This window comes from Haliotis rufescens, unplaced genomic scaffold (assembly GCF_023055435.1).
Source record: "Haliotis rufescens isolate VD_foot unplaced genomic scaffold, xgHalRufe1.0.p SCAF_128, whole genome shotgun sequence".
NCBI lineage: Eukaryota > Metazoa > Mollusca > Gastropoda > Lepetellida > Haliotidae > Haliotis > Haliotis rufescens.
Genome location: NW_025963811.1, coordinates 240,805 through 263,927, shown reverse-complemented (window position 1 = coordinate 263,927; position 23,123 = coordinate 240,805). Strand labels below are relative to the sequence as shown.

Genomic DNA, 23,123 nt, shown 5'->3' with positions numbered 1-23,123 from the left:
CATAATTACATGAAACAAACATGACAGTTCGGAATATTTGAAACTATGTCAAGAGTAAATTATCCGAAATACGGAATAATCTCATAATAAGTCATGTGATTAGAAGTTTGGCCAAAATGGCGTCGAACAGGGGAAGGTATTTGAGATTTTGAAACAATTTGTGCACCTATTCCTAATTTTTCAAGGTTTTAATCTTCAATTCAGGACTTAAATGTATCGTTATTTCAATAAACAGCTGATAAACATTTCAACCGAATACTGTTCGAAGTTTCACTCTTAGGCGCTGTGTAACAGGTCTACTGGCACGAAAAACCTTGTTTTGGCACATCATGAGGACGTTGGCATCCTGTTGGTGCAGCTCGCGTGCGGTTACAGAATCTTTAACACACACCCCAAAGTATCATAAAAAACTACATATACATCGGAAGAAAACATATTTGATGTCGGAAAATGCATATTTTATTTACACGTGTCCCTTCGATCTTTAGGCTTAGGGTGAGCTGTCAACACGAGGAATTATGGAAGTATGGTTCTCCGTTCGGAGAGACTCCCCCCAACTCTCTCCTTAGCCTTTGGTTCTTTGAATAAAAAAGTGACTGATATCTGTAAATTCGCCAGAAAAAGAATGAAATGGTCCTTTGGAAATGTACTGTAAAAACATAGGCATGATCAACTGATGATCAAGAGAACAGACTACATATTTCCTGATAATATGCAAGGTATTTTGTTTCAAGATTAGATTTTTTCTGCTTCACCTGCAAAACCATGTATTTTTTTTATTTAAAATTACGAGCCCGAGTTTTGTTTGAAGAAAAACACATTGCAACAATGTTATTTTTGTGGCAGGAAATGTCTGGGTTTTTTTCAAAGGTTTGAAGCATAATAACTTTTCTTCACAAATTTTCAGGTACAATGTATTTTTGTCAATAAAATTCCAGGCCCCAGACCCCCACCCTTTATACAGACTATGAAATTGCCATCCCTAAAGCCATAAAATGGCAATAGTTTCAAGAGCACTTATTTCCAAGATGCAGACATAATTGGTTAATAATCTGTGCCAATACACATCTAGTCTACTTGCCCGAATCTCTCTTGACATGATCGCTCACTATCGCACTAATTCACTGTTAACTTTTGGCTTCCATTTGTCCATTGCTAATCACCAATCATGTTATTTAACTGTTAACTATAGGCTTCCATTTGTCCATTGCTAATCCCTGATCAGCGCCAATTAACTAGCATTTATTCACATGAAGGAGTAAGTATATACTCCAAAATGTTGTGTTCCTCATAATAAAGAAGTTTACATCCAAAACCTCTCCTTATATTCAATACTTGGTCTACTTTACCTTAACATTCTCGATATGTTGTTAGATTTTCAGTCGTAGTTTTATTTAAACCCTGAAATGCGTGAAATTTGTTTGAAAGTTTACCGCAACAATGGGAGGGAGACAGTGCCATGCTCCAGTTTATCGCAACAGTTACCACAGCGACCCATTCGTGACCAACTCGTGTTATTCCGGGACAAGCTGAATAGCGACTCGTGCCCCTCTCGTGGCCATTTTTGCGACCAGGTTCCGTCTTAGCGCAAACGGGCATACCTAAAACAATTGTCAACTCGTTGCGTAATCGTTCACACATTTTCCCAATATATTATATATATTTCAGATGCAATTTAAAGCACATCGGGACGTGCAGAATTATACAGTATGATTGAACACATTTAACTGTGTCTTTAGTATATTTTTAGATGCAAGACATATGTAAAATCAAAGGTTATTTCTGAGGGATTCTTTGAAGAAAAATTTGAAATCATACTCGCATTCTGATTGGTTTGTCGTATTTTCGCACATAACATTCATCGATAGGGGGACGAGTCTTCTTGCAGGTTACGGAAAGGGGCGAGTGGTGACGAATGCACAGTGACCATGTGGCCTGAATAGGCTATTGCACTTGTTTACTGTGGAAAGACCATATTTATCCAATTCAGTAATCGCACAGTTGTCAAAAACATGTGTAAGATGTAAAACAAAAATTTAATTGAAACCCATATTTTTCTAAACATGCCCGTATTGATCAAACATGGGAAAATATTTTCATTGTAAGTCTAATTTGTTTGTCATTTTAAGGACGACATGATAATTTGTTGCTGTTGTGTTGATGCCTCACATCAAAGTGTTCTGTTGTATATTTTTGTTAAGCAGAACATGTTATGTTTCAGCGTTAAGATAGCCCCGGGTGCCGTGATCTGTGATGAGTGTGAGCTGGTTGGAGACATCACTATTGGTATGTAACCATGGAAACAGGTGTATCAGCATGGCCTAAATGGCCAGAAATTCAGAAAGGAAACATGCTCTGCTACTTGTCAACATACTAGTACTTTGTACCTGTGAAGGACCGGAGTAGAATAGGTCTTACTGTAAAAGGCGACTATGCTTGTTGTAAGAGGTGTCAAACGGGATCGGGTGGTCAGGCTCGCTGACTTGGTTGATACATTTCATCGTATCCCAATTGCGTGGATTGATGTTCATTATATCAATCACTGGATTGTCTGGTCCATGTTTGATTAGTTTAAAGACCGCCGTCATATAGCTGGAATATATTGCTGAGTGCAGTACTAAACAAAAAACAAACAAAAACGAGCACTTAGTACAGAGTTGTGTCCCTTAGCTGCGAGATCTATAGTTTGGTCCAAACACAATTCCTTTCTTGGGGGTTTCAACGTTCTGGTGAGTGTCTATCTTCTGCATTGCTTGACCAGGGATTTGTGTAGACCTGCTCAGAGGACGATATTTGGCCTCAAGTCTGATGAAGAATGCAAATTTGAATTAAAGATTTAAAGGATGGTGATGATCATGATGATCTCTGCAATTGAATCATCATAGACAATTGGTCTGACATAGTTTCTTATTTTGTAGACTGATGAGAATGTTGATGGCCACAGGCCACTATCTTTTGATTTGCACACTGGAAACACTAATTTTATAAACATTGCCCTTACCCACGCCATAATAAAGTGTTAGGGTTCAGCAGTTCACACCTCCCTGATCGGGAGACCCGTGAAGATCTCCGGGGTAGAATAGGTCTTCAGCAAACCATACTTGCCGAAAGAGGCGACTACGCTTGTCGTAAAAGGCGACTAACGGGATCGGGTGGTCAGGCTCGCTGACTTGGTTGATTCAGCCATCGATCCCAATTGCGTGGATCGATGCTCATGATATCAATCACTGGATTGTCTGGTCCAGACTCGATTATTTTACAGACCGCCGTCATATAGCTGGAATCACTGCTAAGTGGGGCGTTAAACAACAAACCAACCCAACCCAGATCGGGATCCTATTGAGTTAACTGGGATGCTACTTAACCTACAACAGTTGCTAGATCCACTAGTCAGACAAGGGACAGCACCTACAAAGTAGGTTGATTGGAAAGTTTAGTATTGATATGTCAACTCAAAAATATCACAATATATCAGTATAAATCAATTATTAACAAAATTAATTTTTTGGTATGTGTATAGATATAAAAGTCGTGTCTAGACCTGTAATTAATCAAACTTAATGTTATGTGAAATAGACTGATCCATTATATACTACTCAAAAGAAGTTAAGGATCACCCGATTCTTTCATAATGGTAAAGTTAATCTGTCATGACATGAGAGATTAACTATAGTAATATGAAAGAATCAGGTGATCCTTAACTTCTTTTGAGTAGTATATGTTTAAAATTGAATTTTCCGTCTTAACTGTGGTAATCATTAATGTAATCGTTTCTGTGGCCGGGAATTATTAATTTTAGTATCGCTATTCATAAATGTTTATCAATATAGTATAAACATTAAAAAATTATAGATACGTTGGTAACATGATATGTGGTACGATGACATCACTACCAACAAGTGACCCGTGAAGGTCCGATGTAATATAGGTCCTCACCAACCCATGCTTGCTGTAAAAGGCGACTATGTTTGTCCTATGAGGCGACTAACAGGATTGGGTGGTCAGGCTCGCTGACTTGGTTGATGCATGTCATCGTATCCCAATTGCGTGGATTGATGCTCATGATGTCAATCATTGGATTGTCTGGTCCAGACTGGATTATTTACAGACCACCGTCATTTAGCTGGAATATTGCTGAGTGCAGTGTTAAACAACAAACAAAACTTCCAAAAAGCTTAATATACTAATACAACTAACCTTCATGAGTCACGAAATGAGTGGTTTCATCTTGCAGGAACACGGACCGTGATCCATCCGAAAGCTCGGATAATTGCGGAGGCAGGACCAATTATCATAGGCGAGTTCAACATTGTGGAGGAGCTGGTAGAGATCGTCAACAGGTCGGTACAAGTGATTGATGAAGCCAGACTTCTACGATTTCAAACTATGGTCCTCACCACTTAAAGGTCGACCACAAGTGTTGTGGAAAACAATGGTTAGGTTACTTCCTTCCACAGAATGTTGGGTCACGGGTGGCGCAGTCGTCTGAGGTGCTGCGATTCGCTGTGCAGAGTTGCGTCTCTTGGGCATGCCAGTAACCTATGATTGTGGGTTCGAATCCCGGTTCGCCCTGATTATGTTTCTAGGTTTGTCAGCACCATACCCCTGCTCGTGGGTTTCACCAAAGTGGTAAACGTCTGAGAACTGCATCACTTCGGGCTTTCCTCCCACGTTAAGCTGACACGCCGTGATATAACTGGAATACTGTTAAAAGCGGCGTTAAACATAACTCACTCACTCACTCACTGATATCTGTATAAGCGCCTCCTTCCTTAGGATAAATCTATATCTCTAGCTAGCTACAGATGTTTTAAAAGTCAGGCCATGTGGGCCTTTAAAATAGCATCACAACATATTGATAATTTTCATAAATGAAGATAGCTGCATGTGTGCTAATACTTACAAAGTGAAAACAATCCACTCCGATGATAAGGAATATTGCTTACAGTAATTAGAAATATTGCAAAGTGTGCTTTTCAAGAAATGTTAGCAGGACCAGATGGACCTAGTTCTCTCTCCTCTCGCTCCCTCCCTCCCTTGATGATAAAATACCCTTGTAATGTTAAAACGATGGGGCAATTGGGAAATTTGTACCAGCCCTAGGCTAGCAAAGTCTTGTACATTGGGGCGCCGGACATTCGAATGAGATGAAACTCAATGAAAATACAGATTTACATCTGATTACATCATCTTCCGGAAGCAAGAATGATAACTGACTTTAAAAGTCCAGTTTCCACCCTTGCCGAACTAGGCTGGTATTATGGAGTTACATTTTGGCTGGACTAACAAGTCTATGCATAGTCCAATTAAAATCGCGCAACGAAATCGAAATCCGGTTCGTAAACTGTTGTGCAGATTTCGGTCGATTGCAGGATTTGCAAATCATGTGCACCGCCAACTCGTTGTCAAAAGATATTTTCCAAATCTTTGCTTGTTTTTAATCAAGGTTTTTTGCGTGATTTTGATTGGACTATGCATAGACTCGTTAGTCCAGCCAACTGTAACTCCATAATACCAGCCTAGTTCGGCAAGGGTGGAAACTGGACATCGGGAAGATGATGTTAACTCTCTTGCCTCGGGAAGATGATGTTAACTCTTGCCTCGGGAAGATGATGTTAACTCTTGCCTCGGGAAGATGATGTTAACTCTCTTGCCTCGGGAAGATGATGTTAACTCTCTTGCCTCGGGGAGATGATGTTAACTCTCTTGCCTCGGGAAGATGATGTTAACTCTCTTGCCTCGGGAAGATGATGTTAACTCTTGCCTCGGGGAGATGATGTTAACTCTTGCCTCGGGAAGATGATGTTAACTCTTGCCTCGGGAAGATGATCTTAACTCTCTTTCCTCGGGAAGATGATGTTAACTCTCTTGCCTCGGGAAGATGATCTTAACTCTTGCCTCGGGAATATGATGTTAACTCTTGCCTCGGGAAGATGATGTTAACTCTCTTTCCTCGGGAAGATGATGTTAACTCTCTTGCCTCGGGAAGATGATGTTAACTCTCTTGCCTCGGGAAGATGATGTTAACTCTCTTTCCTCGGGAAGATGATGTTAACTCTTCCCTCGGGAAGATGATGTTAACTCTCTTGCCTCGGGAAGATGATGTTAACTCTTGCCTCGGGAAGATGATGTTAACTCTCTTGCCTCGGGAAGATGATGTTAACTCTTGCCTCGGGAAGATGATGTGAACTCTTGCCTCGGGAAGATGATGTTAACTCTCTTGCCTCGGGAAGATGATGTTAACTCTTCCCTCGGGAAGATGATGTGAACTCTTGCCTCGGGAAGATGATGTTAACTCTTGCCTCGGGAAGATGATGTTAACTCTTGCCTCGGGAAGATGATGTTAACTCTTGCCTCGGGAAGATGATGTTAACTCTCTTTCCTCGGGAAGATGATGTTAACTCTCTTGCCTCGGGAAGATGATGTTAACTCTCTTGCCTCGGGAAGATGATGTTAACTCTCTTGCCTCGGGAAGATGATGTTAACTCTTCCCTCGGGAAGATGATGTTAACTCTTGCCTCGGGAAGATGATGTTAACTCTTGCCTCGGGAAGATGATGTTAACTCTTGCCTCGGGAAGATGATGTTAACTCTTACCTCGGGAAGATGATGTTAACTCTTGCCTCGGGAAGATGATGTTAACTCTCTTGCCTCGGGAAGATGATGTTAACTCTCTTGCCTCGGGAAGATGATGTTAACTCTTGCCTCGGGAAGATGATGTTAACTCTTGCCTCGGGAAGATGATCTTAACTCTTGCCTCGGGAAGATGATGTTAACTCTTGCCTCGGGAAGATGATGTAAACTCTCTTGCCTCGGGAAGATGATGTTAACTCTCTTGCCTCGGGAAGATGATGTTAACTCTTGCCTCGGGAAGATGATGTTAACTCTTGCCTCGGGAAGATGATGTTAACTCTCTTGCCTCGGGAAGCTGATGTTAACTCTCTTTCCTCGGGAAGATGAGATTACATTGGATTTCGCAACAATTGTTTCAAAGAGGTGAGATAGCTAACTCTAATCCTAACAACATAATTCTTCAGAAGTTGTCAACATGATACACTACACAATCTTGTTCTGTAGGTAGATTGTTGAGAATGCAAAGTACCTATTCATATAAGATCTTTCTGTTGGTACAATCCTGTAACCTGTGTCGGCACCCCCCAATGAGTTTACAGATGTTGATGATGTTGCAGATGCGAGGAGAAGGATCACAACCAGCAGGTCATGATCATCGGCAACAACAACGTGTTTGAAGTCAGCGCACGTATCCTTTATCTAGTAGTGGCAAGCCCTGCGTGAGTGTCGGGTTAGAACAGGTACCCCGCAGCTCATGCACCTGACATACAATACATCTTACTGGAGCGTGTGGTCAGGCTCGTTGACTTGGTTGATATAGTATCACGATGACATGGATCGGAGCCTATATATCAATCATTGTTTTGTCTGGTTCAGACTTGAATAGTTTTAGGCTGCCAGTATGTGCCTGGAATATAACAAACAGGGCAGTAACCCTGGTACCACTTGACTTGTAGCAGTAACCCTGGTACCACTTGACTTGTAGAAGTGGCAAGGGTACCACTTGACTTGTAGCAGTAACCCTGGTACCACTTGACTTGTAGAAGTGGCAAGGGTACCACTTGACTTGTAGGAGTAACCCTGGTACCACTTGACTTGTAGCAGTAACCCTGGTACCACTTGACTTGTAGCAGTAACCCTGGTACCACTTGACTTGTAGCAGTAACCCTGGTACCACTTGACTTGTAGCAGTAACCCTGGTACCACTTGACTTGTAGCAGTAACCCTGGTACCACTTGACTTGTAGAAGTGGCAAGGGTACCACTTGACTTGTAGCAGTAACCCTGGTACCACTTGACTTGTAGAAGTGGCAAGGGTACCACTTGACTTGTAGCAGTAACCCTGGTACCACTTGACTTGTAGCAGTAACCCTGGTACCACTTGACTTGTAGCAGTAACCCTGGTACCACTTGACTTGTAGAAGTGGCAAGGGTACCCACTTGTCTTGTAGAAGTGGCAATGGTACCCACTTGTCTTGTAGAAGTGCAAGGGTACCCACTTGACTTGTAGAAGTGCAAGGGTACCCACTTGACTTGTAGAAGTGACAAGGGTACCCACTTGACTTGTAGAAGTGACAAGGGTACCCACTTGACTTGTAGAAGTGGCAAGGGTACCACTTGACTTGTAGCAGTAACCCTGGTACCACTTGACTTGTAGCAGTAACCCTGGTACCACTTGACTTGTAGCAGTAACCCTGGTACCACTTGACTTGTAGCAGTAACCCTGGTACCACTTGACTTGTAGCAGTAACCCTGGTACCACTTGACTTGTAGCAGTAACCCTGGTACCACTTGGCTTGTAGCAGTTACCCTGGTAACACTTGACTTGTAGCAGTAACCCTGGTACCACTTGACTTGTAGCAGTAACCCTGGTACCACTTGACTTGTAGCAGTAACCCTGGTACCACTTGACTTGTAGAAGTGACAAGGGTACCACTTGACTTGTAGCAGTAACCCTGGTACCACTTGACTTGTAGCAGTAACCCTGGTACCACTTGACTTGTAGCAGTAACCCTGGTACCACTTGACTTGTAGCAGTAACCCTGGTACCACTTGACTTGTAGCAGTAACCCTGGTACCACTTGACTTGAAGAAGTGGCAAGGGTACCACTTGACTTGTAGCAGTAACCCTGGTACCACTTGACTTGTAGCAGTAACCCTGGTACCACTTGACTTGTAGCAGTAACCCTGGTACCACTTGACTTGTAGCAGTAACCCTGGTACCACTTGACTTGTAGAAGTGGCAAGGGTACCCACTTGTCTTGTACAAGTGGCAAGGGTACCCACTTGTCTTGTAGAAGTGACAAGGGTACCCACTTGACTTGTAGAAGTGACAAGGGTACCCACTTGACTTGTAGAAGTGACAAGGGTACCCACTTGACTTGTAGAAGTGGCAAGGGTACCACTTGACTTGTAGCAGTAACCCTGGTACCACTTGACTTGTAGCAGTAACCCTGGTACCACTTGACTTGTAGCAGTTACCCTGGTACCATTTGACTTGTAGCAGTAACCCTGGTACCACTTGACTTGTAGCAGTAACCCTGGTACCACTTGACTTGTAGAAGTGGCAAGGATACCCACTTGACCTGTAGAGGTGGCAATGGTACCCACTTGACTTGTAGAAGTGACAAGGGAACCACTTGACTTGTAGAAGTGACAAGGATACCCACTTGTCTTGTAGAAGTTACAAGGGTACCACTTGACTTGTAGAAGTGACAAGGATACCCACTTGACTTGTAGAGGTGGCAATGGTACCCTCTTGACTTGTAGAAGTGGCAAGGGTACCACTTCACTTGTAGAAGTGACAAGGGTACCCACTTGACTTGTAGAAGTGACAAGGATACCCACTTGTCTTGTAGAAGTGACAAGGGTACCCACTTGAGTTGTAGAGGTGACAAGGGTACCCACTTGACTTGTAGAAGAGGCAAGGGTACCCACTTGTCTTGTAGAAGTGACAAGGATACCCACTTGACTTGTAGAAGTGACAAGGATACCCACTTGTCTTGTAGAAGTTACAAGGGTACCACTTGACTTGTAGAAGTGACAAGGATACCCACTTGACTTGTAGAGGTGGCAATGGTACCCACTTGACTTGTAGAAGTGACAAGGGTACCCACTCGCTTGTAGAAGTGACAAGGATACCCACTTGTCTTGTAGAAGTGACAAGGGTACCCACTTGACTTGTAGAAGAGGCAAGGGTTCCCACTTGACTTGTAGAAGAGGCAAGGGTTCCCACTTGACTTGTAGAAGTGACAAGGGTACCCACTTGACTTGTAGAAGTGGCAAGGGTACCCACTCGCTTGTAGAAGTGACAAGGATACCCACTTGACTTGTAGAGGTGACAAGGATACCCACTTGACTTGTAGAGGTGACAAGGGTACCCACTTGACTTTTAGAAGAGGCAAGGTAACCCACTTGTCTTGTAGAAGTGGCAAGGGTACCACTTGACTTGTAGAAGTGACAAGGATACCCACTTGACTTGTAGAAGTGACAAGGATACCCACTTGTCTTGTAGAAGTTACAAGGGTACCACTTGACTTGTAGAAGTGACAAGGATACCCACTTGACTTGTAGAGGTGGCAATGGTACCCACTTGACTTGTAGAAGTGACAAGGGTACCCACTCGCTTGTAGAAGTGACAAGGATACCCACTTGTCTTGTAGAAGTGACAAGGGTACCCACTTGACTTGTAGAAGAGGCAAGGGTTCCCACTTGACTTGTAGAAGAGGCAAGGGTTCCCACTTGACTTGTAGAAGTGACAAGGGTACCCACTTGACTTGTAGAAGTGGCAAGGGTACCCACTCGCTTGTAGAAGTGACAAGGATACCCACTTGACTTGTAGAAGTGACAAGGGTTCCCACTTGTCTTGTAGAAGTGACAAGGGTTCCCACTTGTCTTGTAGAAGTGACAAGGGTACCCACTCGCTTGTAGAAGTGACAAGGATACCCACTTGACTTGTAGAAGTGACAAGGGTTCCCACTTGTCTTGTAGAAGTGACAAGGATACCACTTGACTTGTAGAAGTGACAAGGGTTCCCACTTGTCTTGTAGAAGTGACAAGGATACCCACTTGACTTGTAGAAGTGACAAGGGTTCCCACTTGACTTTCAGAAGTGACAAGGATACCCACTTGTCTTGTAGAAGTGACAAGGGTTCCCACTTGACTTGTAGAAGTGCAAGGGTACCCACTTGTCTTGTAGAAGTGCAAGGGTACCCAACTGAGTTTAGAACTGTCTCCAGTGATGACACAAACCCACCATGAGATACAATGATGGACAGATACTACCATCTCTCATCATCCTTACCATACAGTTTAAGTCTGAGGAGACCACTTGAAGGTGGCAATGAGGGAGTTCATTCTGAAATTAATGATTGAAGGGTTTGGCCAAGCTGAAAATATTGCATCCTATGCGCATAAAAATTGAAAATGAATAATATGTACCATGAGACCCATGAGACAAGATTATGTCCCCAGGACTTGCAGATAGATGGACCCAAGTAAATCTGATAACTAAATGACATTGATTATTGCCTCATGCTATCAGCCACTGGCTTGCCTGTCATATACATGAACAAGCAATAATAATAATAATAATAATAAAAATAAAAATAAAAATAATATTGATAATGATGATGATGATGTGTACTTATATGCCGCAAAGCGCTACAGTTAAACAATAAATCAATTCCTACAGATAGCTGTAGTGAAGTGGTGCGTGGTACAGTTTCTCCACTGCCATACCCGCCTCATGCAAGTTGTTTGCTTCATTGAAAATATGTGTTTTGAGTTGTGATTTGAAAGATTCATACGTTTTTGAAAGTCTGATATGAATAGGAAGATTATTCCAGAGACAAGGCCCAGTTGTGCTGAAAGGCCTCTATCCACAGCCTTTTAGTTTATAGTGTGGAACAGCCAAAAGGTGTATATCTCCTGATGGAAGTGATCTTTGTGGGTTGTATGGATTGATAAGGTATGCTGGTGGCTTTCTTGCCATTTGGAGGTAAGACAATGATCATTGAATGATATAGCTGGAGTATTGTTCACTGTGGCATTTATTCACTCACTCACTGAGGTCCATTCAATCCTGACATGTTCATATTGTATTTCTTTTCCTTAACTGACCCAAGATGTTGAGAGTATGAAAATCGGAGATCACAACATTGTGGAGTCGAAAGGTGAGTCTGTGATACCAGAGGATTTTTGAACCAAATGTCCGAATTGTTCTTATTACATCACCTGAGAAAATCAGATAGGGTCAAAAGCTTTATCATGTGCAAATCAAGAAAATGTTTCCTGAAAACCGATAAATTCAGCTTTTTGCTCTTTGGAGCTTCAATATGTACATTTAGGGTTGTAATATGTCCAAAATGTGTTGTGGTCTAGTTCTCATTTGTTTGAAAATATTTGAAAATCTCCATCCATAATTTCAAAAGGGTTTGGTCGTTTCTTAAATTATGCAGACTTTGTCCTGTTCATAGGTTTCTGACCCGTGAAGATCCGGGCTAGAATAGGTCTTCAGCAACCCATGCTTGCCGTAAAAGGCGACTATGCTTGTCGTAAGAGGCGACTAACGGGATCGGGTTGTCAGGCTCCCTGATTTGTTGATGCATGTCATTGATTCCAATTGCGTGGATCGATGCTCATGATATCAATCACTGGATTGTCAGGTCCAGAGTCTATTATTTACAGACCGCTGTCATATAGCTGGAATATTGCTGAGTGCGGCGTTAAACAACAAACCAACCAACCAAACATAGGTTTCTGCTGATTGGACCGCTTCCGTGGTCTAGTGGTAGAGCGTCTGCCCGGAGTGAAGACGGTGGTGGGTTCGATACCTGGCTGCATCATACCAAAAGAAGTTAAAAGATGGTACTTGTTGTTACCCTGCCTGACTCGGTATTAATGGGCTAAAGCAAGCACTGGTTGGCTCAGAGCCTGTACACTTGGTCTGAGTAGGGTATTCATGTAAATCGCTGTGCAGAGTTGCGTCCCCTGGACACGCCAGAAACCTATGATTGTGGGTTCGAATCCCGGTTCACCCCGATTATGTTTCTAGGTTTGTCAGCACCATACCCGTGCTCGTGGGTTTCACCGAAGTGGTAAACTTCTAAGACCTGCATCACTTCGGGCTTTCCTCCCACATTAAGCTGACACGCCATGATATAACTGGAATAATGTTAAAAGCGGCGTTAAACCCAACTCACTCACTCACTCACTATTCATGTAAAACTGCGACATGGTATCTGAGTGGACTAGCACTATAAAATCGGTATTATTCCTGAAATAGTACAAGCAGCCACCCGCCCACTCAGGCTATATTGCAGAATATTGATTGGACTATTTGATTTCAGCCAAAGTTGGCCGCCAGGTGGAGCTGACATCAGGGTGCATTGTGGGGGGTCTGTGTCATGTGACCAGTAACGAAAAGCTCCCGGAGAACACGGTCATCCATGGGTCGAATTGTGAACGCCGGACACAGAGGGAGCGACCACCGGTCAGTTGAAAGTTCTTTGTCAATCAAACATTAAAGTAGCATTTTAGACAAGAGAACACTGGATGATTGGGTTAGATAGGAGTCGTACCTTGGTACCTATCTTTCAGCCTATTTGTAAGTCTTTGACACATAGGATGCCACAATGCACTACAAACTGTCTCCAGTGATGACACAAAGCCACCTTGAGATATAATGATGGACAGATACTACCATCTCTCATCATCCTTACCATACAGTTTAAGTCTGAGGAGACCCAACTGTGTTTTGTTCCAAGACAGCTGATTTATACTCGCAAGAAAGATCATTACTGTGAATGAAGTTCTCTGGCTTGATAGGAACAATATTTTCAATCTGAACATAAGCGCCAAGGGCACTCTCAAAATTAGAAATAGGGGGCTCTTATTAGGATATAATTTTGGTGAAAGAGTTGAAAGATCTAAATTTCGTGATTTATGCTGACAGCTTGAAATGATACAAAAGAAAAGTCTGTGCGTATTGTACACAACAGATATATTTTTCCATAATTTAACTGTCCGTAATTAAGGTTGCATATAACACACGAGTGCGTATTATACACGAATAAATAAGTCTTGTGTACATTGATCAATCTGAAGGGTGCTAATTGGGATTGTTCACTAGCCAATATATTAGCAAATATCGCCCTGGGCGCTTATTAGAGCAGGGCGCTTATCACGTTGAATACGGTATATTTATTTCCAATGCACGGCTATTCCCATCAGTGGTGGGCAGTGTTGTAGCTATCAATAGCCCACATTGGTGATGTCCTCCCATGTCTGAAGGAGGAAGGATGCCAAGAGCTGCGTTATAACATACTCATAGATTTGGCCTGGTTGTTGCGGATTGAAGGCTGAGATATGGGGCTTATTGTTGAGGATTCAACTCTGAGATATGGGGCTTATTGTTGAGGATTCAAATCTGAGATATGGGGCTTATTGTTAGGGTTTCAAATCTGAGATATGGGGCTTATTGTTGAGGGTTCAAATCTGAGATATGGGGCTTATTGTTGAGGATTCAAATCTGAGATATGGGGCTTATTGTTGAGGGTTCAAATCTGAGATATGGGGCTTATTGTTGAGGGTTCAAATCTGAGATATGGGGCTTATTGTTAAGGTTTCAAATCTGAGATATGGGGCTTATTGTTAAGGTTTCAAATCTGAGATATGGGGCTTATTGTTGAGGGTTCAAATCCGATATTTGGCCTGGTTATGATCTTTGGTTTGTCACCAACGTGCCCATGTTGTGGTTGTCTGTGATGATTGTTTTATAAGTTTTAATAGTTCCCTAAAAAAGTCATAGATATTCAAAACAATTTCAAAATGTACAATTTCATTAACTTTCCACAAAGTCTTCTGATTAAATTTAACTTGATATTAAACAGCCCTTTTTCAGCTCTTCTTACAGTCAAACTTGTCTTTTTTGTGTTTTTTTTCTTTTTACATTTTGTTTAACACAGCACTCGTCAATATTCCAGCTATGTGGTGGTGGCTTGTACAGGCGTCATGACAATATGTCAATATGTTAATTTCAGGCACAGACACTACAGATCGACTTTCTAGCTAAAATCCTGCCTAACTACCACTACCTGAAGAAACCAGCCAAGATGGGCACTCCACAACGCTGAAGTGAATAGGATATTGAAGGTGAGGATGTGAGGGCAGAGTAGGTCCCCAGAACCCATACTTGTCTCTATAACACCCATGCTTGTCTCCCCACCACCCATGCTTGTCTCCCCACCACCCATACTTGTCTCTATAACACCCATACTTGTCTCTAAAACACCCATGCTTGTCTCCCCACCACCCATACTTGTCTCTATAACACCCATACTTGTCTCCCCACCACCCATACTTGTCTCCCCACCACCCATACTTGTCTCCCCACCACCCATACTTGTCTCCCCACCACCCATACTTGTCTCTATAACACCCATGCTTGTCTCCCCACCACCCATACTTGTCTCCCCACCACCCATACTTGTCTCTCTCACACCCATGCTTGTCTCCCCACCACCCATACTTGTCTCTCTCACACCCATACTTGTCTCCCCACCACCCATGCTTGTCTCTCTCACACCCATACTTGTCTCCCCACCACCCATACTTGTCTCCCCACCACCCATACTTGTCTCTCTCACACCCATGCTTGTCTCCCCACCACCCATGCTTGTCTCCCCACCACCCATACTTGTCTCTCTCACACCCATGCTTGTCTCCCCACCACCCATGCTTGTCTCTCTCACACCCATGCTTGTCTCCCCACCACCCATACTTGTCTCCCCACCACCCATGCTTGTCTCCCCACCACCCATACTTGTCTCCCCACCACCCATACTTGTCTCTATAACACCCATGCTTGTCTCCCCACCACCCATGCTTGTCTCTCTCACACCCATGCTTGTCTCCCCACCACCCATACTTGTCTCCCCACCACCCATACTTGTCTCTATAACACCCATGCTTGTCTCCCCACCACCCATGCTTGTCTCTCTCACACCCATGCTTGTCTCCCCACCACCCATACTTGTCTCCCCACCACCCATGCTTGTCTCCCCACCACCCATACTTGTCTCCCCACCACCCATACTTGTCTCTATAACACCCATGCTTGTCTCCCCACCACCCATGCTTGTCTCTCTCACACCCATGCTTGTCTCCCCACCACCCATGCTTGTCTCCCCACCACCCATACTTGTCTCCCCACCACCCATGCTTGTCTCTCTCACACCCATGCTTGTCTCCCCACCACCCATACTTGTCTCCCCACCACCCATACTTGTCTCTCTCACACCCATGCTTGTCTCCCCACCACCCATACTTGTCTCTCTCACACCCATGCTTGTCTCCCCACCACCCATACTTGTCTCTCTCACACCCATACTTGTCTCCCCACCACCCATGCTTGTCTCTCTCACACCCATACTTGTCTCTCTCACACCCATACTTGTCTCCCCACCACCCATACTTGTCTCCCCACCACCCATACTTGTCTCTCTCACACCCATACTTGTCTCTCTCACACCCATACTTGTCTCCCCACCACCCATGCTTGTCTCCCCACCACCCATGCTTGTCTCCCCACCACCCATGCTTGTCTCCCCACCACCCATACTTGTCTCTCTCACACCCATGCTTGTCTCTCTCACACCCATACTTGTCTCTCTCACACCCATGCTTGTCTCCCCACCACCCATACTTGTCTCTCTCACACCCATACTTGTCTCCCCACCACCCATGCTTGTCTCTCTCACACCCATACTTGTCTCCCCACCACCCATACTTGTCTCCCCACCACCCATACTTGTCTCTCTCACACCCATGCTTGTCTCCCCACCACCCATGCTTGTCTCCCCACCACCCATACTTGTCTCCCCACCACCCATGCTTGTCTCTCTCACACCCATGCTTGTCTCCCCACCACCCATACTTGTCTCTCTCACACCCATACTTGTCTCCCCACCACCCATGCTTGTCTCTCTCACACCCATGCTTGTCTCCCCACCACCCATACTTGTCTCCCCACCACCCATACTTGTCTCTCTCACACCCATGCTTGTCTCCCCACCACCCATACTTGTCTCCCCACCACCCATACTTGTCTCTCTCACACCCATGCTTGTCTCCCCACCACCCATACTTGTCTCCCCACCACCCATACTTGTCTCTCTCACACCCATGCTTGTCTCCCCACCACCCATGCTTGTCTCCCCACCACCCATGCTTGTCTCCCCACCACCCATGCTTGTCTCCCCACCACCCATGCTTGTCTCCCCACCACCCATACCACCCATACTTGTCTCCCCACCACCCATGCTTGTCTCCCCACCACCCATGCTTGTCTCCCCACCACCCATACCACCCATACTTGTCTCCCCACCACCCATACTTGTCTCCCCACCACCCATGCTTGTCTCCCCACCACCCATACCACCCATACTTGTCTCCCCACCACCCATGCTTGTCTCCCCACCACCCATACCACCCATACTTGTCTCCCCACCACCCATGCTTGTCTCCCCACCACCCATACCACCCATACTTGTCTCCCCACCACCCATGCTTGTCTCCCCACCACCCATACTTGTCTCCCCACCACCCATACTTGTCTCCCCACCACCCATGCTTGTCTCCCCACCACCCATACTTGTCTCCCCACCACCCATACTTGTCTCCCCACCACCCATACTTGTCTCCCCAGAACCCATACTTGTCTCCCCACCACCCATACTTGTCTCCCCACCACCCATGCTTGTCTCCCCACCACCCATACTTGTCTCCCCACCACCCATACTTGTCTCCCCACCACCCATACCACCCATACTTGTCTCCCCACCACCCATGCTTGTCTCCCCACCACCCATACTTGTCTCCCCACCACCCATACTTGTCTCCCCACCACCCATGCTTGTCTCCCCACCACCCATACTTGTCTCCCCACCACCCATACTTGTCTCCCCACCACCCATACTTGTCTCCCCAGAACCCATACTTGTCTCCCCACCACCCATACTTGTCTCCCCACCACCCATACTTGTCTCCCCACCACCCATACTTGTCTCCCCACCACCCATACCTGTATTCCCACACCCATGCTTGTCTCCCCAGAACCTATGCTTGTCTCCCCACCACCCATGCTTGTCTCCCCACCACCCATACTTGTCTCCCCACCACCCATACTTGTCTCCCCAGAACCCATACTTGTCTCCCCAGAACCCATACTTGTCTCCCCACCACCCATGCTTGTCTCCCCACCACCCATACTTGTCTCCCCAGAACCCATACTTGTCTCCCCAGAACCCATACTTGTCTCCCCAGAACCCATACTTGTCTCCCCACCACCCATACTTGTCTCCCCACCACCCATACTTGTCTCCCCACCACCCATACTTGTCTCCCCACCACCCATACTTGTCTCCCCACCACCCATACTTGTCTCCCTACCACCCATACTTGTCTCCCCACCACCCATACTTGTCTCCCTACCACCCATACTTGTCTCCCCACCACCCATGCTTGTCTCCCTACCACCCATGCTTGTCTCCCCACCACCCATGCTTGTCTCCCCACCACCCATGCTTGTCTCCCTACCACCCATACTTGTCTCCCCACCACCCATGCTTGTCTCCCCACCACCCATACTTGTCTCCCCACCACCCATGCTTGTCTCCCCACCACCCATACTTGTCTCCCCACCACCCATGCTTGTCTCCCCACCACCCATACTTGTCTCCCCACCACCCATACTTGTCTCCCCACCACCCATGCTTGTCTCCCCACCACCCATGCTTGTCTCCCCACCACCCATACCTGTATTCCCCCCAGCCATACTTGTCTCCCCACCACCCATGCTTGTCTCCCCACCACCCATACCTGTATTCCCCCCAGCCATACTTGTCTCCCCACCACCCATGCTTGTCTCCCCACCACCCACCCCACCACCCATACTTGTCTCCCCACCACCCATGCTTGTCTCCCCACCACCCATGCTTGTCTCCCCACCACCCACCCTACCACCCATGCTTGTCTCCCCATCACCCACCCCACCACCCATACTTGTCTCCCCACCACCCATACTTGTCTCCCCACCACCCATACTTGTCTCCCCACCACCCATACTTGTCTCCCCACCACCCATGCTTGTCTCCCCACCACCCACCCTACCACCCATGCTTGTCTCCCCACCACCCACCCCACCACCCATACTTGTCTCCCCACCACCCATACTTGTCTCCCCACCACCCATACTTGTCTCCCCACCACCCATACTTGTCTCCCCACCACCCATACTTGTCTCCCCACCACCCATACTTGTCTCCCCACCACCCATGCTTGTCTCCCCACCACCCATGCTTGTCTCCCCACCACCCACCCTACCACCCATGCTTGTCTCCCCATCACCCACCCCACCACCCATACTTGTCTCCCCACCACCCATACTTGTCTCCCCACCACCCATACTTGTCTCCCCAGAACCCATACTTGTCTCCCCAGAACCCATACTTGTCTCCCCACCACCCATGCTTGTCTCCCCAGAACCCATGCTTGTCTCCCCACCACCCATACTTGTCTCCCCACCACCCATACTTGTCTCCCCACCACCCATGCTTGTCTCCCCACCACCCATACTTGTCTCCCCACCACCCATACCACCCATACTTGTCTCCCCGCCACCCATACTTGTCTCCCCACCACCCATGCTTGTCTCCCCACCACCCATACTTGTCTCCCCACCACCCATACTTGTCTCCCCAGAACCCATACTTGTCTCCCCACCACCCATGCTTGTCTCCCCACCACCCATGCTTGTCTCCCCAGAACCCATGCTTGTCTCCCCACCACCCATACTTGTCTCCCCACCACCCATACTTGTCTCCCCACCACCCATGCTTGTCTCCCCACCACCCATACTTGTCTCCCCACCACCCATACCACCCATACTTGTCTCCCCGCCACCCATACTTGTCTCCCCACCACCCATGCTTGTCTCCCCAGAACCCATGCTTGTCTCCCCACCACCCATACTTGTCTCCCCACCACCCATACTTGTCTCCCCACCACCCATGCTTGTCTCCCCATCACCCATACTTGTCTCCCCGCCACCCATACTTGTCTCCCCACCAACCATACTTGTTCATGAAGCAATAACACTACCAAATATCTGGTTAAATTGTTGGCACTGTGCCAACCTTTTTGCAGTGCATGCTGTCATTGCAGTTTGTCTGGTCTTTTTCGGCCAATCAGATACCCAACATTTCATAAGGTATTGAAAGAATCTCGGATATTTATAATGAGGTCAATGTCATCACATTTTTCCAAGATACATGTTTGGATTATTCGAAAATATCTGCGTGGTACTTAACATTTTTCCTGGTGTATTTATGATGGTAATGTGGCTGTCAACCTTCTAGTGCCTGACAGGCAGTTTGACTTGTATACTCCCCAGGGAGCTGAAAATGACAAAATAATGTTGTCGAATTGAGCATACACATTGTGTGAGATAGGGGCACGGTGGCCCAGTCGTCTAAGGCACCGCGATTCGCTGTGCAGAGTTGCGTCCCTTGGGCATGCCAGAAACCTATGATTGTGGGTTCCAATCCCGGTTCGCCCCGATTATGTTTCTAGGTTTGTCAGCACCATACCCGTGCTCGTGGGTTTCACCGAAGTGGTAAACGTCTGAGACCTGCATCACTTCGGGCTTTCCTCCCACATTAAGCTGACACGCCGCAATATAACTGGAATAATGTTAAAAGCAGCGTTAAACCCAACTCACTCATTCACTCATTGTGTGAGATTAGAGTTTAGCACAATATGAGTACACACATTCTTCTTCTTTTTTCTTCTTCTTTTTATTATTATTAATATTATTAACAAATTGCATGCATATTCTATCTGATTTCAGGTGGCCTGGTGTTTATTTCAAGATACCTGACAAGCATCGTGAATCTCAGAGAAACTTGGCGATGACATTATTTATTGTAGTCCTTCATTTCACCAGTATAATGTGCAATATTTCTGCTGTGTGTCTCCGCATCTGTTACAGGCCAACTCAAGAAATCTGAGTATGATATAAACTCAACTACAAAATATATTATGTTAGTCTTTTTAAGTATACTACAAAGGTACTTTCTGTTTCTTGGATTTTAGGGGCGGTTGGGTAGCCTTGTGGTTAAAGCGTTAGCTCGTCACGCCGAAGACCCAGGTTCGATTCCCGACATGGGTACAATGTGTGAAGCCCATTTCTTGTGTCCCCCGCCGTGATATTGCTGGAATATTGCTAAAAGCAGCGTAAAACCATACTCTTGGATTTTAATTGATCTAATATTTAATAAAAGATGGATGCTTCAGCTGTTTTTTGAAAGATTTTTCAACTTTGTTTTAATTTAAATCCAAAATATAAAATATCAAGTTATGCCTAGCAATTTGTATGTTCTTTACAGGAGTAATAGCGAAATGTCAGGATGTTAAACTATTTTTATTTTTTGTCTATTGTGGCTTTCGGATCTGGTCGTCTATGTCAAGCTGCTGTAGCAACTGCCTCGACTTCAGAAATCTATACTAGTATACCAGAAGTGACAGTGTTCACTGTACGGGGCGTTTAATTTGTTATGTTATTCATTATTCATCTTAAAACTGTTACATGAATTCTTTGTTGAACGAAAATAAGACTGGAGCCATTTCACTTAATCTCATCAAAATCAGATCTTAGTTCTATCGCTAAACAAAGATCTGAGGACATCCCATTACGGGTCACGTCAGAACAACCTTTCATCCGACCAATCAAAGCGTCATTTACCAGATCGCGAAAGTGGCAGTCGGGTTGTGTTTTCTAATCATGCAACCATGAAAACGTTAACACGGTGTGTTCTGAACGACAGTTACGTCCGTACAACTGATTTGGTCGGAGGAGGCGTTGCACAGTACGTGGGAAGCCCTGCCATACTATCTCAACCATATATTAGACATTCCGGAATGTTTGTTCAGATTTCAAAATTTTAATTGAGAACTTTGTCAACATATTTTTCAAGCGTAGTCTGAAATAGAGTCACAAGGTTGAAACAAGTGCCTTAAAGTCTCGAGAAAGCTGCTTTCTAATTGGCTGATATCGACTTATTGTAATTATTTCAGTGGTTGGTCAAAGTTTGCGAAAGGTCATTCTGACGTGACCCGTAATGGGTTGTCCTCAGATCTTTGTTTAGCGGCAGCAAGAACTTAGACCTGATTTTAATGAGATTGCATTTCACCAAAGATTTCACTCTGTATGGTAACTTTGTGTAACTTAGTGTAGCTTCCTCGTCACAGATTTGCATTACTTACATTTTTGTATTTGAAATTATTTGTTGTTTTGAGGATCGATGCTGGTCTGTTTTATGTATATTTAACTCTTTTCGTTCCAAGTTTTAGTGCTGATATGACACAAATTTTATGGGTCCATATGGATTTTTTGGATATCATATCTGATACAAATCCATCCAAGATGTTGTGTCCAGAGTCTGTTGAACATGGCGCAGTTTGTACCTGGCAAACAAGGGAAATAACTATCGGGGTGCAAAGTTCTGCACATCCCTTTTCAAAGTATTCTAAACATTTATACATTCAAAAAAATTTATATGGGATCTGGTACACTAAAAATAAAGGAGTAACAGCAGTAAAACTCACTTGGTGATACATTTTGTTACTTGATTCCTGAAAGCCAATTGACCAATCACAAATCGGATGCCTTCATTTCCAAAAAGATCGGCACTTGAACGCCAAGGAATGGAGAGTGTAGGTCCCCCAGCTTTTCAGTGTTCTGTCTTGCTTGATTTATAACTTATTTGTAAGTTAACGGTAATGGTCAAAGGATAAAAAACAACTGCTTCATTAAACTTTAAAATTAATACATCCAAACGTCTTTGTTGTGTTCAGGGATGAGAATGGATATTTTCCTTTTTTCAGCTGAAACTTCTTTGCAGTGGAGCGTGGTCCATAATTTGGGGGTGTTTATGACGTCACACTCGATATGACGTCATAGCTGAAGATTGTTGACGTCGTTAGACAATTATGCTTTTCTAAGACCACAGGGGGGCACAGGTGGCCCAATCGTCTAAGGTGCCGCGATTCGCTGTGCAGAGTTGCGTCCCTTGGGCACGCCAGATACCTATGATTGTGGGTTGGAACCCTGGTTCGCCCTGATTATGTTTCTAGGTTTGTCAGCACCATACCCGTGCTCGTGGGTTTCACCGAAGTGGTAAACTTCTGAGAACTACATCACTTCGGGCTTTCCTCCCACATTAAGATGACACGGCGTGATATAACTGGAATACTGTTAAAAGCAGGCGTTAAACCCAACCCACTCACTCACTAAGACCACGGTTGTGATCAGCGTGTTTTTCTTAAGGGGAGCCCTAAAGAATAAGAAATAATGGGTTGGGTAATAAAAAATGATTACACTAACGTGTGTCATACTGGTTTTACAAAACATGTATTAATTCATATATTACCGCACTCTCTATTTAGAAATACAAGAATTCTGAAACGTGTTTTATCAGTATAACACACATGC

The 23,123-nt window shown here is 45.0% G+C and overlaps 1 protein-coding gene across 1 annotated transcript; it reads left to right on the top strand.

Annotated features, from left to right (window-relative positions):
• The first annotated feature begins 3 nt into the window (after window positions 1-3).
• Window positions 4-22,462, top strand: LOC124124724 (dynactin subunit 6-like). Its single transcript, XM_046487963.2, has 8 exons — window positions 4-136; window positions 2,222-2,286; window positions 4,235-4,340; window positions 7,190-7,260; window positions 11,698-11,745; window positions 12,922-13,064; window positions 14,614-14,725; window positions 20,481-22,462. Exons 1-7 carry the CDS (start codon window positions 117-119, stop codon window positions 14,704-14,706), a joined length of 546 nt encoding a protein of 181 aa, XP_046343919.1. The 5' UTR covers window positions 4-116; the 3' UTR covers window positions 14,707-14,725; window positions 20,481-22,462.
• Window positions 22,463-23,123: the final 661 nt, after the last annotated feature.